Below are 17176 nucleotides of genomic sequence, written 5' to 3'. Positions count from 1 at the left end.
ATGGAAGGGAGGTTGGTTGGAGAAAGTGAGGGAAGAGAGAGAGAGAGAGACAGAGAGAGAGAGAGAGATATAAGAAAATAACTGCAGATGCTGGTACAAATCGATTTATTCACAAAATGCTGGAGTAACTCAGCAGGTCAGGCAGCATCTCGGGAGAGAAGGAATGGGTGACGTTTCGGGTCGAGACCCTTCTTCAGACTGAAGAAGGGTCTCGACCCGAAACGTCACCCATTCCTTCTCTCCCGAGATGCTGCCTGACCTGCTGAGTTACTCCAGCATTTTGTGAATAAATCGAGAGAGAGAGAGAGATGGGCAGAGAGAAACAACAGAAAAAGTGGGCGGAGGCAGGGTACACACTGAGAGGGGTTGAGCAGCGGCTCATTTGTATCTGAGGTTGAGGTCGCTGTACAGATCCCGCTCGCCGAGACGCAGCTCCTGTGAGGAGAGAAACACCGGTTACAGGAACAGAATAAACAGCCCACGGTGTCGGAGACGGAGGGGAAGGGGTTACAGAGACAGGGAGGGGTGTAGGGGCCGGAGGGGAGGGGGTTACAGAGACAGGGAGGGGTGTAGGGGCCGGAGGGGAGGGGGTTACAGAGACAGGGAGGGGTGTAGGGGACAGAGTTGGTTACACAGTCTGGGGGTGGATGGACTTTCACTGAGCTAAGGGGGGGGGGAGGTTTACAGAGGAGTGAATGTTGGGGTGTGGAGGCACAGGATAATGTTCTAGCTGCGGGGGAGTGGGGCAGGGACAGGGTTGGTGATGTTCAGTACGTGGAACGGGACGGAGCGGGGGAGTGGGGTACGAGGATGTTTCCACTAGTGGGGGAGTCTGGGACCAGAGGCCACAGCCTCAAAATTAAAGGACGTTCCTTCAGGAACGAGATGAGGAGGAATTTCTTTTGTCAGAGGGTGGTGAATCTGTGGGAATAATTGCCTCAGACGGCTGTGGAGGCCAAGTAAGTGGACATAATAAATTATTTCTTGACTAGTGCGGGTGTCAGGGGTTACGGGGAGAAGGCAGGAGAATGGGGTTAGGAGTGAGACATAGATCAGCCATGACTGAACGGCAGAGTGGACTTGATGGGCCGAATGGACTAATTCTGCTCCCATCACTTATGAACACCGTGGGCCAGTCTCAGTGGGCAGAGTGGGATGTGACGTAAGGATTCAGTGTGGTGGTGGTGGGTGCGGGGGTCAGTATCCTGGGGCAGACGGTGACGGGGGGGTGGGGACGGTGATTTGGGAGGCGTGGGTTCGGTGGGCAGGAGTGGGGGAGGTGGTTGGTGCCCGACACTGGGAGGGGGGAGAGAATTTAGTTCAGTTTAGTTTATTGTCACGAGTACTGAGGTACGGTGAAAGGCTTTTGTTTCGTGCTAACCAGTCAGCGGAAAGACAATGCATGATGACAATCGAGCCATTTACTGTGTATAGACGCATGATAAGGGAATAACGTTTAGTGCAAGGTAAAGCCAGCAAGGATACTCCGAGGGTCACCAATGAGGTAGATAGTAGTTCAGCACTGCCCTCTGGTTGTGGTGGGATGGTTCAGTTGCCTGATAACAGCCGGGAAGAAACTGTCCCTGAATCAGGAGGTGTGCGTTTTCACACTTCTGTACCTCTTGCCTGATGGGAGAGGGGAGAAGAGGGAGTGGCCGGGGTGAGACTGGTCCTTGATTATGCTGCTGGCCTTGCCGAGGCAGCGTGAGGTGCAGATGGCTGCGGTCATGGAGTTAGTATCTGAGGGGCAGTGCTGGTGTGGAGGGACAACAAGGAGACAAACGCCGACCTGCCTCTTTGCCACAACAGTGCCAACCTGATAGGGCGACTCCACCGGCCCATCTTCAACTTTCTGCTCCTTCGGCTGCGCCACGGAACTTTCTGGAAGACAAAATTTCATTCAGACCGCTCACTTTCCTCTTTGCCTGTCTCCGATCTCTCTTTCTTCTGGAATTCCTTCATTCATCCTTCTCTCTCCCTCTCACTCTTCCTCATTCTTTTCATTATTCTTTCCCCGTATCCATCTTCCTCATTCAACCTCTTTCACACCATCGCGCCTCAATCCCTCCCTCCCTCCCTCCCTCCCTCCCTCCCTCCCTCATCCCCTCCCTCCCTCCCACATTAATTCTCTGACACACACCTTCCATTTCCCTATTTCTCCTCCTTTCCATGTCTCTTCCCATTGATCAGTGCGGGTGTCAGAGGTTACGGGGAGAAGGCAGGAAAATGGGGTTAGGAGGGATAGATCAGCCATGATTGAATGGCAGAGTAGACTTGATGGGCCAAATGGCCTATTTCTACTCCTATCACATGACCGAATTCACCTTTTCTCCCACTGTAATTATTCAGAGTGAGAAAATTCCTGATGAGTTTGGTTTGATGAGCAGTGGCTAGAGTTTGGGGAGGAGTTTGGGTTTAGTTTAGAGATACAGCGCAGAAACAGGCCCTTCGGCCCATCGGGTCCATTAACGACCAGCGATCCCCACACATTAACACTATCCTATACACACTAGTGACAAATGGGGATGGGTTTGTTACCATGGGGAGTGTGGAGTGAATGGGGATGGGTTTGTTACCATGGGGAGTGTGGAGTGAATGGGGATGGGTTTGTGCCCATGGGGCTTGTGGACAATGAGAGTGAATGGGATTGTGGGCAGCACTGAGATTGTTCCCGGATGATGTTGTTTATGCTGATGTGGATGAGGTATAAATATCAGCTCCAGGATACTTGGGCAATCTGTGCTGCCCCTCTTCCAAACACAGTGGTAGCAATGGGGAGGGGGGTTATGTGTAGGGTTGCCAACTGTCCTGTATTAGCAGGGACATCCCGTATTTTGGGCAAAATTGGTTTGTCCCGTACGGGACCGCCCTTGTCCCGTGTTAGGACCGGGGGGCGCTGTAGGCCCGGAAACTGTAGGCCCGGACGCTGTAGGCCCGGACGCTGTAGGCCCGGACACTGTATGCCTGGACAGTGTAGGCCCGGACACTGTATGCCTGGACAGTGTAGGCCCGGACAGTGTAGGCGCCTGGGCCGCTATAGGTCTGGACAGTGTAGGTCCGGACAGTGTAGCCCCGGACAGTGTAGGCGCCTGGGCCGCTATAGGTCCGGACAGTGTAGGTCCGGACAGTGTAGGTCCGGAGGCCCAGGCGCCACCTAACGATGGTTCCATAGCAACCCGCCTTCCGTCACGGACGGCCGCTATTGATGGAGCGGGAGCACGTGGCCACTGGCTGGGTGAGGTCACGCGTGGCGCGGGGCGGTGACGTCACCTTGTCCCTTATTTGGGAGTGAGATAGTTGGCACCCCTAGTTGGAGAGGGCCCTGATTTCAGGCTGACGCAGTGGGTACCTCCCCTCCCTCTCTCTCTCTCTCTCTCTCATGAGTAAATGCCAGTGAAGACATTCGGACATTTTCCAGATCGTCTCTGACCTCGTTTGCCGCGACATCGCGCTGCCCAGAAGATTGCGGCGGTGATGACGACGGCAAGAACAATCATGGCCATGACGTATTTCCCAGTCCTGTCACAGCCACATACTGAGGGGTGGAGAAAGGAGTCGGTGAAAGCCCAGCTCCGAGACACAGACACCACAACTTAACCCCAGACCAAGCAGGGAAAGAGATTCTCCAGCATGTAGCTCTCCACTGGATTACACTGGAATTACATAACAGGCCATTCGGCCCATCTTGGCCTGCTGTCCCTACTCTCCTCATCTCTCAGAATGTCCCACCTCCCTCTAATTCTACTTCTACTGTGCCCTCAACCCGCACCGAGAGCAGTGAGTCCACCACTCACCTCTCCCTGAGCAAAGCCATTTCCCTCTGAGGTCCCAACGGCTGTTTACTGCTGATGGCCTCCAGTTCTGCACTTCCCCACACTCCACCCACATCCATTCCATCCTAACCCTTCATTGTTTCAGAGTCGTGCAGTGGCACAGCACGGCCCATCTTATCTAAGCAAGTCCCATTTGGTCCATTTATCTCTGAACCTCTCCTATCCATATATCTGTCCAAATGTTGTTATTGTATCAACTTTAACTACATCCTCTGGCAGTTCGTTCCCAGATACCAACCACCCTTTCTGTTAAAAAGTTGCCCCTCAGGTTCCTATTAATTTATTCCCTTCTACCTTCTAGTTCTCGATCACCCTATCCTAATTCTCCTCTCTAAGATCACCCACCCCTCAGTCTCCTGTGCTCCAGAGAAAATCTTCTCTGCTCTCTTTCCAGCTTAATGATGTCTTTCCTGTAGCAGGGTGACTACAACTGAACAGGCAAAATGCAAATTGGAGGAGCAGCATCTCATAATTTCACTTGGGCAGCGTACAGCCCAGTGGTATGAATATTGATTTCTCTCACCTCAGGTAGCCCCGGCATTCCCTCTCTCTCTCTATCCCTCTCCCACCCATGTCGCACAAGCTTCTCATTTTCACCCAACAAACAACTAACAATGGCCTAGAACATAGAAACATAAAAATAGGTGCAGGAGGAGGCCATTCAGCCTTTCAAGCCAGCTCGCCATTCGTTGTGATCATGGCTGATCATCCACAATCAGTAACATGTGCCCAACTTCTCCCCATATCCTTTGATTCCACTAGCCCCCAGAGCTCTATCTAACTCTCTCTTAAATCCATCCAGTGATTTGGCCTCCACTGCCCTCTGTGGCAGAGAATTCCACAAATTTACAACTCTCTGGGTGAAACGGTTCCTTCTCACCTCAGTTTTAAATGGCCTCCCCTTTATTCTAAGACAGTGGCCCCGGGTTCTGGATCCCAACATTGGGAACATTTTTCCTGCATCTAGCTTGTGCAGTCATTTTATAATTTTATGTCTCTATAAGGTCCCCTCTCATCCTTCTAAACTCCAGTGAATACAAGCCTAGTCTTTTCAATCTTTCCTCATATGACAGTCCCGCCATCCCAGGGATCAATCTCGTGAACCTACGCTGCACTGTCTCAATTACAAGGATGTCCTTCCTCAAATTAGGATACCAAAGCTGTACACAATACTCCAGGTCCGGTCTTACCAGGGCCCTATACAACTGCAGAAGAACCTATACTGAAATTCTCTCGTTATGAAGGTCAGCATGCCATTAGCTTTCTTCACTGCCTGCTGTTCCTTTATAGAAACATAGAAACAAAGAAAATAGGTGCAGGAGCAGGCCATTTGGCCCTTCGAGCCAGCACCGCCATTCATTGTGATCATGGCAGATCATCCACAATCAGTAACATGTGCCCAACTTCTCCCCATATCCCTTGATTCTGCTAGCCTCCAGAGCTCTATCTAACTCATCGTTGCTTTTTTCCATATCTTTCATTCATTGTTCTTTATCTCTCCACATCATCGTCTATATCTCTAGTTTCCCTTCCCTGTGACTTTCAGTCTGAAGAAGGGTCTCGATCTGAAAAGTCACCTATTCCTTCTCTAGAGATGCTGCCTGCCCCACTGAGTTACTCCAGCTCTGCGCAGCTGAGCTCACAGATGTCCTCACAGACATCTTCAACATCTCCCTGAGCCAGGCTGTTGTTCCCTCGTGCTTCAAAGAAACCACCATCATACCTGTGCCCAAGAAGTCTTCTCCATCCTGCTTCAACGACTACCGCCCTGTAGCGCTGACTTCAACCATCATGAAGTGCTTCGAGAGGCTGGTCATGAAGCAGATCAGATCCAACCGCCCCCCCTCCCTGGACCCGTTTCAGTTTGCATATCGAGCTAAGCGGTCCACTGAGGATGCCATCTCCTCTGCTCTACACCCAGCCCTCACCCACTTGGACACTAAAAACTCATATGTTAGGATGCTGTTCATAGACTTTAGCTCAGCATTCAACACCATCATCCCCCGGCAGCTGGTTTGTAAACTAACAAATCTGGGCCTCAGCCCCCTTCTCTGCAACTGGCTGCTGGACTTCCTCACTGCCAGACCCCAGTCTGTAAGGGTCGGCAGCAACACATCGGACACCATCACGTTGAGTACGGGGGCCCCACAAGGATGTGTGCTAAGCCCCCTGCTCTTCACCTTGCTGACCCACGACTGCACACCCACCCACAGCTCCAACCACTTCGTCAAGTTTGCGGATGACACAACAGTGGTGGGTCTCATCAGCAACAACGACGAGACCCACTACAGGAAGGAGGTGGACCAGCTGGCCGCGTGGTGCACAGACAACAATCTCTTCCTGAATGTGGAGAAAACAAAGGAGATTGTTGTCGACTTCAGGAGAATGCACACCCAACACCCCCACCCACTGACCATCAATGGTGCTGCTGTGGAGCAGGTGAGCAGCACCAAATTCCTGGGGGTGAACATCACCGAGGATCTCTCCTGGAGCAACAACACCACGTCCATCACCAAGAAAGCCCAGCAGCGCCTCTACTTCCTCCGCAAACTGAAGAGAGCGGGAGCCCCCACACCCATCATGTACACTTTTTACTGAGGCGCCATTGAGAGTATCCTCAGCAGCTGCATCACTGTGTGGTTCGGCAGCTGCACAGCCTCCAGCCGTAAGACCCTGCAGCGCATAGTGAACACTGCTGAGAGGATCACTGGCGCCTCACTCCCAACACTCCTGGTCCTTTACACCACCCGCCTCACCCGCAAAGCATTGAGCATTGTGGGTGACCCCTCCCACCCCTCCAATAGCCTCTTCACCCTCCTGCCTTCAGGGAGAAGGTTTCGCAACCTGAGGTCGAGCACCACCCGACTAAAGAACAGTTTGTTCCACCAGGCTGTCAGGATGCTGAACTCTCTCCCCTCCCTCCCTCCTCTCTCCCCTGCCCCCATTGGACCTGGACTTTAACACCCCACACACACGCACATCCAGCACCAGACACTTTTTTTAACGCTGCTATGGACAGGCTTTGCACTACTGTTCATTATTTTTTATTGTAATATATTCAACTTCATCTTTTTTTTCATTGAAGTGACTATATTTCATATTGATTGTTGTTTGCTGTGCCTTTTTAATTTTAACTTAATTTAATGCACTTTATTCCTCGGGAATGTGGGAAACGGTATTTCGATTTTCTGTCTGTGTAAACTAACTGAAAATTGACAATAAAGTTGACTTTGATCTTTGACTTTGATCTTGATCTTGACCAATCAGGTAGATAGGAGGTCAGGACCACTCTCTGGTTGTGGGAGGATGGTTCAGTTGCCTGATAACAGCCGGAAAGAAACTGCCCCTGAATCTGGAGGTATGCGTCTCCACACTTCTGTACCTCTTGCCCCGATGGGAGAGGGGAGGAGAGGGGGTGACCGGGGGTGAGACTGGTCCTTGATTACGCTGCTGGCCTTGCCGAGGCAGCGTGAGGTGTAGACGGGGGCGGTGGAAGGGGAGCGACGGTTTGTTTGTTTGTGCGTGCGTGACAGTCTGGGCTGCTGGCCTTGCCGAGGCAGCATGAGGTGTAGACGGAATCGACGGAAGGGAGGTTGGTTTGTGTGATGGTCTGGGCTGTGTCCACAACTCTCTGCAATTTCTTGCGGTTAGCATACGACAAAAGCTTTTCACCGTATCTCGGGTACACGTGACAATAAACTCAAGTGAACTAAACTAACCACAGTTACACTTTGAACCATCCTACCACAACCAGAGAGCAGTGCTGAACTACGCTTTTCCTTATTGCTGACCCTCGGTCTATCCTTGACCGGACTTTGCTGGCTTTACCTTGCACTAAACATTATTCCCTTAACATGTGGCTAAACACTGTAAATGGCTCGATTGTAATCATGTGTAGCCTTTCCACTGACTGGTTAGCACGCAACAAAAACTTTTCACTGTACCTCAGTACACATGACAATAAACTAAACTGTAACGTGGTCTTGTAGTGGTGTATAAAATCATGAGAAGATTAGATCGGGTAGAGTCTCTTGCCCAGAGTAGGGGAATCGAGGACCAGAGAACATAGGTTTAAGGTGAGGGGTAAAAGATTTAATAGGAACCTGAGGGGTAACTTTTTCACACAGAGGGTGGTAGGTGTATGGAATGAGCTGCTGGAGGAGGTAGATGAGGCTGGGACTATCCCAATATTTCCGAAACAGTTAGACAGGTACATGGATAGGGCAGGTTTGGAGGGATATGGGCCAAACGCAGGCAGATGGGACTAGTGTAGCTGGGGCATGTTGGCCGGTGTGGGCAGGTGGGACTAGTGTAGCTGGGGGTAGCTGGGGCATGTTGGTCGGTGTGGGCAGGTGGGACTAGTGTAGCTGGGGCATGTTGGTCGGTGTGGGCAGGTGGGACTAGTGTAGATGGGGCATGTTGGCCAGTGCGGGCAGGTGGGACTAGTGTAGCTGGGGCATGTTGGCCGGTGTGGGCAGGTGGGACTAGTGTTGATGGGGCATGTTGGCCGGTGTGGGCAGGTGGGACTAGTGTTGATGGGGCATGTTGGCCGGTGTGGGGAGGTGGGACTAGTGTAGATGGGGCATGTTGGTCGGTGCGGGCAGGTGGGACTAGTGTTGATGGGGCATGTTGGTCGGTGTGGGCAGGTGGGACTAGTGTAGATGGGGCATGTTGGCCAGTGTGGGCAGGTGGGACTAGTGTAAATGGGGCATGTTGGCCGGTGTGGGCAGGTGGGACTAGTGTAGATGGGGCATGTTGGCCGGTGCGGGCAAGTTGGGAGGAAGAGCCTGTTTCCACACTGTATCACTCTGACACTATGAGAGGACATGTGTAGAGGGGTATCAGCCTGCTTGCATGCTATGTGACTCGATGACAATGGTGCCGCAGAGGTGAGAAACTAGTTGTTGTGCAAGACGGTGGTGAGGCCGCATTTGGAGTATTGCATTCAGTTTTAGTCACCCTGCTTTCAGAAGGACGTCGTTAAGCTGGAAAGAGGGCAGAGAAGATTCACGAGTATGTTGCCAGCACTCGAGAAATAGACAGGTACATGGACAGGACAGGTTTGGAGGGATATGGGCCAAATGCAGGCAAGTTGGACTAGTGTAGATGGGACATGTTGACCAGTGTGGACAAGTCGGGCCGAAGAGCCTGTTTCCACACTGTATGACTTGATGACTATGACTATGGCAGACACAAAATGCTGGAGTAACTCAGCGGGACAGGCAGCATCTCTGGAGAGAAGGAATGGGTGACGTTTCGGGACAACACCCTTCTTCAGACTGATCAGTCTGAAGAATGGTCCGGAAGTGAAGAAAGCTAATGGCATGTTGGTCTTCATAACGAGAGGATTTGAGTACAGGAGCAAAGAGGTCCTTCTGCGGTTGTACAGGGCCCTGGTGAGACCACACCTGGAGTACTGTGCGCAGTTTTGGTCTCCTAATTTGAGGAAGGACATCCTTGCTGTTGAGACAGTGCAGCGTAGGTTCACCAGGTTAATCCCCGGGGTGGCAGGAATGTCATATGAGGAAAGATTGGAAAGACTGGGCTTGTATTCACTGGGATTTAAAAGGATGAGAGGGGATCTTATAGAAAGGTATAACATTAATATAAAAGGGCTGGACAAACTAGATGTTAGAAAAATGTTCCCAATGTTGGGGGAGTCCAGAACCAGGGGCCACTGTCTAAGTAAAAAGGGGAGGCCATTTAAAACTGATATGAGAAAGAACTTTTTCACCCCGAGTTGTGAATTTGTGGAATTCTCTGGCACAGAGGGCAGTGGAGGCCAATTCACTGGATGAATTTAAAAGAGAGTTAGATAGAGCTCTCGGGGTTAGTGGAATCAAGGGATATGGGGAGAAGGCAGGCACAGGTTACTGATTGTGGATGATCAGCCATGATCATAATGAATGGCGCTGCTGGCTTGAAGGGCCAAGTGGACCCCTCCTGCACCTATTGTCTATGTTTCTATGCTGCCTGTCCCGCTGAGTTACTCAAGCATTTTGGGTCTACCTTCGATTTAAACTAGGTTGTTTCCTTAACAACTAAGGTTGTTTCCAACACACTATGACAATGACTATGACTTCTAAGGTTGCCAACTGTCCCGTATTAGCCGGGACATCCCGTATATTGGGCTAAATTGGTTTGTCCCATAGGGGACCGTCATTGTCCCGTATTAGGCCCAGGGGGCGCTGTAGCCCGAACACTGTAGGCCCGGACATTGCAGGCCCGGACAGTGTAGGCGGGGACACTCTACACCCAGACAGTGCAGGCCCGGAGGTGCGGGCCCGCTTGACGAAGGTTGCATAGCAACCCGCCTCCCGGCACGGGCGGCCGCCATTGTTGGAGCGGGAGCACGTGGCCGCTGGTTGGGTGAGGTCACGTGGGGCGCGTGGTGGTGTCGTCACCTTTCGTCCTGTATTTAGGAGTGAGACAGTTGGCAACCCCTGATGACATCCCTCCCGCCAGAGGTGTGCTCACTTTCCATCGACAGGTACACCATTAACATGGCTTCGCCGTGCCGGCTCCGGACAGTACACAAGGCCGTCACGTCCACTCCCTCGCGCCCTCTCAGGGTGAGGGTGCTGTTCACCAGGTGCCCGCCTGCCACCTGCCAGGTTTGGAAATGTCCGAAGGTCTGGTTCCCGCTGAAGTTGGCCTGGGGCAGGCGCCAGGTGAGCTCTCCGGGTGGGTTGCACCAGGCCGCACACACACAGGTGACGCTCTCAGGTGTGCGGGAGCACCCCGAATCCGGCAAAATCACCGGCCCATCTGGGGAGGGAGGAACAAGACACGAGAGAGTGTGAATCTGTGGAATTATTATCATCATCATAAGGGGTCGGCCATTTAGGACTGAGATGAGGAGAAACGTTTTTACCCAGAGTTGTGAATCTGTGGAATTCTCTGCGACAGAAGGCAGCGGAGGACGATTGACTGGATGTATTCAAGAGAGTTAGATTTAGCGCTTCGGGTAGTGATACAGTGTGGAATCAGGCCCGTCGGCCCAGGTTGCCCACACTGAACAACAATGTCCCAGCTACATTGGTCCCACTTGCCTGCGCTTGGCCCATAACCCTCCAAACCTGTCCTATCCATGTACCTGTCCAACTGTTTCTTAAACGATGGGATAGTCCCAGCCTCAACTACCTCCTCCGGCAGCTTGCTCCATCCACCCACCACCCTGGTCAAGAGATATGGGGAGAAGGCAGGTACGGGTTACTGATTTTAGATGATCAGCCATGATCACATTGAATGGCGGTGCTGGCTCAAAGGGTTGAATGGCCTCCTCCTGCACCTATTGTCTATTGTCTCTCATGTAATCTTTGCACATCCCCCCAAGCCTTTCCACCAGTCACTTTAATTTTAGGTTTCATGTATTTTGTGTTTTGAGTTTTAGTATATAGATGTATGTTGTGTATTTTGTGTTTTTATGACTGTTGGCCGATCAATTTCCCTCCTGGGATAAATAAAGTTCTACCATATCGTATCGTATTGTAAAAGTCGCCCCACACATTTCCTTTACGATTTTTCCCTTTCACCTTCAAGCTATGCCCACTCAATCTTGACATTTTCACCATGTGATAAAGATTCTGACCGTCTACCTTCTCTATGCATCCCCCCGGTTGGCCAACTACCCTCACTAGAACTTTTCATCTCCAACTGCCGGCGTGACATTAACCGCCTCAAATTCTCCACTCCCCTGACTAACTCTAACCTCTCCCCTCCTGAACGTGCAGCCCTCCACTCACTCCGCAACAACCCTGACACTGACATCTACTACAAACCCACTGACTCGCACAGCTATCTGGACTACACTTCATCCCACCCGGTCTCCTGCAAAAGGTCTATCCCCTACTCCCAATTCCTCCATCTACGCTGCATCTGCGCCCGGGATGAGGTGTTTCACACTAGGGCATCAGAGATGTCCTCATTCTTCAGGAAACGGGGCTTCCCCTCTTCCATTATAGATGAGGCTCTCACTAGGGTCTCTTCTATATCCCGCAGCTCCGCTCTTGCTCCCCCTCCCCCCATTCGTAACAAGGACAGAATCCCCCTCATTCTCACCTTCCACCCCATCAGCCAGCGTATCCAACAAATCATCCTCCAACATTTCCGTCACCTCCAACGGGACCCCACCACTGGCTATATCTTCCCATCCCCTCCCCTTTTTGCGTTCCGCAGAGACCATTCCCTCCGTAACTCCCTGGTCCACTCGTCCCTTCCTACCCAAACCACCCCAACCCCGGGCACTTTCCCCTGCAACCGCAGGAGATGCAACACCTGTCCCTTTACCTCCCCCCTCAACTCCATCCAAGGACCCAAACAGTCTTTCCAGGTGAGACAGAGGTTCACCTGCACCTTCTCCAACCTCATCTATTGTATCCGCTGCTCTAGATGTCAACTTTTTTACATCGGCGAATCCAAACGCAGGCTCGGCGATCGTTTCGCTCAACACATTCGTTCAGTCCGCCTTAACCAACCTGATCTCCCGGTGGTTGAGCACTTCAACTCCCCCTCCCATTCCCAGTCTGACCTTTCTGTCATGGGCCTCCTCCAGTGCCATAGTGAGGCCCACCGGAAATTGGAGGAACAGCACCTCATATTTCGCTTGGGCAGCTTGCAGCCCAGCGGTATGAACATTGATTTCTCCAACTTTAGATAGTTCCTCTCTCTTCTTCCCCCCCCCCCCTCCTTCCCAGTTCCCTCTAACTTCCCGTCTCCACCTATATCCTTCCTTTGTCCAGCCCCCCTGACATCAGTCTGAAGAAGGGTCTCGACCCGAAACATCACCCATTCCTTCTCTCCTGAGATGCTGCCTGACCTGCTGAGTTACTCCAGCATTTTGTGAATAAATTATCTATGCATCTCATAGTTTTACATATTTAGAAACATAGAAAATAGGTGCAGGAGAAAGCCAATTGACCCTTCGAGCCAACACCGCCATTCAATGTGATCACGGCCGATCATCCACTATCAGTAGCCCGTGCCTGCCTTCTCCCCATATCCCTTGATTCTGCAAGCCCCTCCGGCTCTATCTAACTCTCTTTTAATCCATCCAGTGAATCGGCCTCCACTGCCTTCTGTGGCAGAGAATTCCACAAATTCACAACTCAGGGTGAAAAAGTTTTTTCTCACCTCAGTTTTAAATGGCCTCCCCTTTATTCTTGGACTGTGTGGCCCCTGGTTCTGGACTCCCCCAACATTGGGAACATTTTTCCTGCATCTAGCTTGTCCAGTCCTTTTATAATTTTATATGTTTCTACAAGATCCCCTCTATCCTAAATTCCAGTGAATACAAGCCCAGTCTTTCCAATCTTTCCTCATATGACAGTCCCGCCATCCCAGGGATTAACCTGGTGAACCTACGCTGCACTGCCTTAATAGCAAGGATGTCCTTTCTCAAATTAGGAGACCAAAACTGCACATAATATTTCTATCAGGTTTCCCCTCAGCCTCTCAACTGGGTGGTGAATCTGTGGAATTCTTTGCCACAGATGGCTGTGGAGGCCAAGTGGATAGGTAGAGACAGATAGATTCTTGATTAGTATGGGTGTCAGGGGTTATGGGGAGAAAGCAGGAGAATGGGGTTAGGAGGGAGAGATAGATCAGCCGTGATTGAATGGTGGAGTAGACTTGATGGGCCAAATGGCCAAATTCTGCTCCTATCACATGACCTATCAATGGAAAACAATCCAAAACTTTCCAACCTCTTCTTTAGTTTAGTTTAGAGACAGCACGGAAACAGGCCCTTTGGCCTACTTGCCCGCGCCGACCAGCGATCCCCGCACACGAACAGAATTCTGTACACATTAGGGACGATTTACAAATATACCAAGCCAATTAGCCTGCACACCTGTGCGTCTTTGGAGTGTGGGAGGAAACGGGAGCAAACGCACGTAGGTCATGGGGTGAACTTACAAACTCCGTACAGACAAGCACCCGTGGTCAGGATCGAACCAGGCTCTCTGGTGCTGTGAGGCTGCAACTCTACCCGCTGCACCACTGTGCCGCCCTTAAAACTCCTTATTGCTAATCTATATAACAAAACTCTCGTTTGTTTGTTTGTTTGTTCCTGAACTACAGCCAAAACGGTACACGATAGCGCAACAATTTTAGGCCCACCTTATTCACCTTCGTCCCTTTGGTGTTAATGGAAGAGGTTTCATTGAAATCGGTGTTATATTTTTAAAGTTATTCACATTTTAAAGTTTAAATCTATCTCCTAGGGAGGAAGGGAGGGGGAGGGGAGAGAGGGGAAGGGGGAGTGGGAGTGGGGGAGGAGAGGGTGCTGCACCAATGCAGAAGAGGTTTGCGCCCAACCGGTCCACTTGGTCTAGTACTTTCTAATCCTGGCAACATTCTGTATCCTCGCCACATCCTTCCTGTAACGGGGTGACCAGAACTGCACACAATGCTTCAAATAATTTTATCTGACTTTCCTCATCTTTGAAAGGGAGAGGGGAAATAGAGGAAAGGTGTCGTCAAGCAGGAAAGAGTACAGAGAAGATTTACGAGGATGTTGCCAGGACTCGAGGGGCCTGAGCTACAGGGAGAGGTTGGGGCAGGCTGGGACTCTATTCCTTGGTGCGCAGGAAGATGAGGGGCGATCTTATAGAGGTGTACAAAATCATGAAGGGAATAGATTGGGTAGACGCACAGAGTCTCTTGCCCAGAGTAGGGGAATCGAGGACCAGAGGACATGGGTTCAAGGTGAAGCGGCAAAGATTCAATAGGAATCTGAGGGGTAACATTTTCACACAAAAGGATGTAGATGTATGGAACGAGCTGCCGGAGGAGGTGGTTGAGGCTGGGACTATCCCAGCGTTTAAGAAACAGACAGGTACATGGATGGGACAGGTTTGGAGGGATATGGGCTAAACGTGGGCAGGTGGGACTAATGTAGCTGGGACACGTAGGTCGTTGAAAGCAAGTTGAGCTGAAGGGCCAGTTTTCACGCTGTATCACTCTATGACTCTATATGACTATGACTTTATGGCTCTCTATGAGAAGGCAGGAGAATCGGGTTAGGAGGGAGAGATAGACCAGCCATGATTGAATGGCGGGGTAGACTTGGCCATTCGGTAGGGTTGCCAACTGTCCCGTATTAACTGGGACATTCTGTAATTTGAGCTAAATTGGTTTGTCCCTTACGGGACCGCCCTTGTCCTGTATTAGGCCCGGACGGCACTGTAGGCCTGGACGCTGTAGGCCCGGACTGTGTAGGCCCGGACGCTGTAGTCCCGGACAGTATATGCCCAGACACTGTAGGCCCGGGCGCCGCCTAATGGCGGTTGCATAGCAACCCACCTCAAGGCCTGGAAGGCCGCCATTGGTGGAGCGGGTGCACGTGGCCACTGGCTGGGTGAGGTCACGAGGGGCGCGGGGGCCGTGATGTCAAGGTTTGTCCCTTATTTGGGACTGAGGAAGTTGGCAACCCGACCATTCGGCCAGCTAATACTGCTCCTATCACTTATGACCTGATGACGTTTCGAGGGACGTGTCAGTGTGTGTGTACCCCCATTCTACAGTGAGGGTCACATGCCTCTCCCGTCCCGTGTTCATTCTCCGCCACACACTGATAGATCCCAGCGTGCCGCGGTGTCACGCGAGGGAACTCCATCTACAGCTCGTTGCTGGAACGTGTTGTGTTCAGCGTGACACCGAGATGTCCCCCATGTCAGGTTAGACGCTGATAAACTGTGGACGGAACAGAGGATCGCTGCAGAGTTTCCCTCCTCTCCTTCTCTCTTCATCCCCTCCCCTCTTCCCAGTTTTCCGACCAGTCTGACTGTCCTCGATCACTTTTTATCTGTTTGCTCCGTTGCCATCTTGATCTATTCTCCATTTTCCTCAATCTCCATCTCCTCGTCTCGTGTGCACACCTTGGACTTCCTTATCTCTGTACCCCACTCTCCCCTGATGTCAGTCTGAAGAAGGGTCTTGTCCAGAAACGTCGCCCATTCCTGCTCTCCAGAGATGCTGCCTGTCCCGCTGAATTACTCCAGCATTTTGTGTCTAAACCTAGCTAATCCACTTCATCTTACACGTGGAGTGTGGGAGAGAGGCACATACAATAATAGACAATAGACGATAGACAATTGGTGCAGGAGTAGGCCATTCGGCCCTTCGAGCCAGCACCGCCATTCAATGTGATCATGGCTGATCATCCACAATCAGTACCCCGTTCTTGCCCTCTCCCCGTACCCCCTGACTCCACTAATGTCCCTGCAAAATGTATTTCAGCAGGTCAGGCAGCATCAAGGAGAGGGAATGGGTGACGTTTCGGGTCGAGACCCTTCTTCCTCCTACTTATCCTTGGCCGACAATTCTCGGACACCTTCTCCTACTTATCCTTGGAACTCACTCTAACCTCTCCCCTCCTGAACGTTCAGCCCTCCACTCACTCTGCAACCACCCTGACTTAGTCATCAAACCCACTTACAAGGGAGGTGCTGTGGTAGTCTGGTGTGCTCGAGGCCAGACGACAACTCTCAGATACCTCTTCCTACTTATCCTTGGACCCCACCGACGAGCACCAGACCTTAATCATCAACACCATCACTGACCTCATCAATTCCGGCGCTCCAACCTTATCGTTCCCCAGCCCCGCACGGCCCAATTTTACCTCCATAAACAGAACTGTCCCGGCAGACCCATTGTTTCTGCCTGTTCATGTCCCACCAAACTTATTTCCACCTACCTCGACTCCATCCTATCCCCCCTGGTCAAATTCCTCCCCACCTACGTCCAAGACACCTCACACGCTCTCCATCTCCTCGATAACTTCCGGTTCCCAGGCCCCCACGCCCTCATCTTTACCATGGATATCCAGTCACTCTACACTTCCACCCCCCACAAGGATGGTCTCGAAGCCCTCCGTTTCTTCCTCGACTGTAGAACCAGCCAATCCCCATCTACCAACGCTCACCTCCACCGAGCAGAGCTGGTTCTTACCCTCAACAACTTCTCCTTTGACTCCTCCCACTTCCTCCAAACCAGAGGCATAGCTATGAGTCTGAAGAACGGTCTCGACCCGAAACGTCACCCATTCCATCTCTCCTAGATGCTGCCTGACCTGCTGAGTTACTCCAGCATTTTGCGATACCTTCGATTTGTACCAGCATCTGCAGTTATTTTCCTACACTGCAAAATGTATTTGGTCTCCTAATTTTGGTCTCCTAATTTGAGGAAGGACATTCTTGCTCAATATTGAGGCAGCGCAGCGTAGGTTTACCAGTTTAATCCCCGGGATGGCAGGGCTGTCATGAGGAAAATCCTTTTCAGTCAGAGAGTTGTAAATCTGTGGAATTCTCCGCCTCAGAAGGCAGTGGAGGCCAATTCTCTGG

General features: G+C 51.4%; 1 protein-coding gene across 1 annotated transcript in view; it reads right to left on the bottom strand.

Annotated features, from left to right (window-relative positions):
* Positions 1-3377: 3377 nt before the first annotated feature.
* The window catches only part of LOC144612204 (myelin-associated glycoprotein-like), a 760913-nt gene continuing 747114 nt past the window's right edge, over positions 3378-17176 (bottom strand). The window contains 2 exon segments of the mRNA XM_078431761.1: positions 3378-3535; positions 10311-10601. Of these exon segments, the coding sequence (XP_078287887.1) occupies positions 3378-3535; positions 10311-10601 (449 nt within the window).

The sequence above is a fragment of the Rhinoraja longicauda genome, chromosome 43, assembly GCF_053455715.1.
Source record: "Rhinoraja longicauda isolate Sanriku21f chromosome 43, sRhiLon1.1, whole genome shotgun sequence".
Lineage (NCBI taxonomy): Eukaryota > Metazoa > Chordata > Chondrichthyes > Rajiformes > Arhynchobatidae > Rhinoraja > Rhinoraja longicauda.
This window is presented reverse-complemented; position numbering and strand designations above follow the sequence as displayed.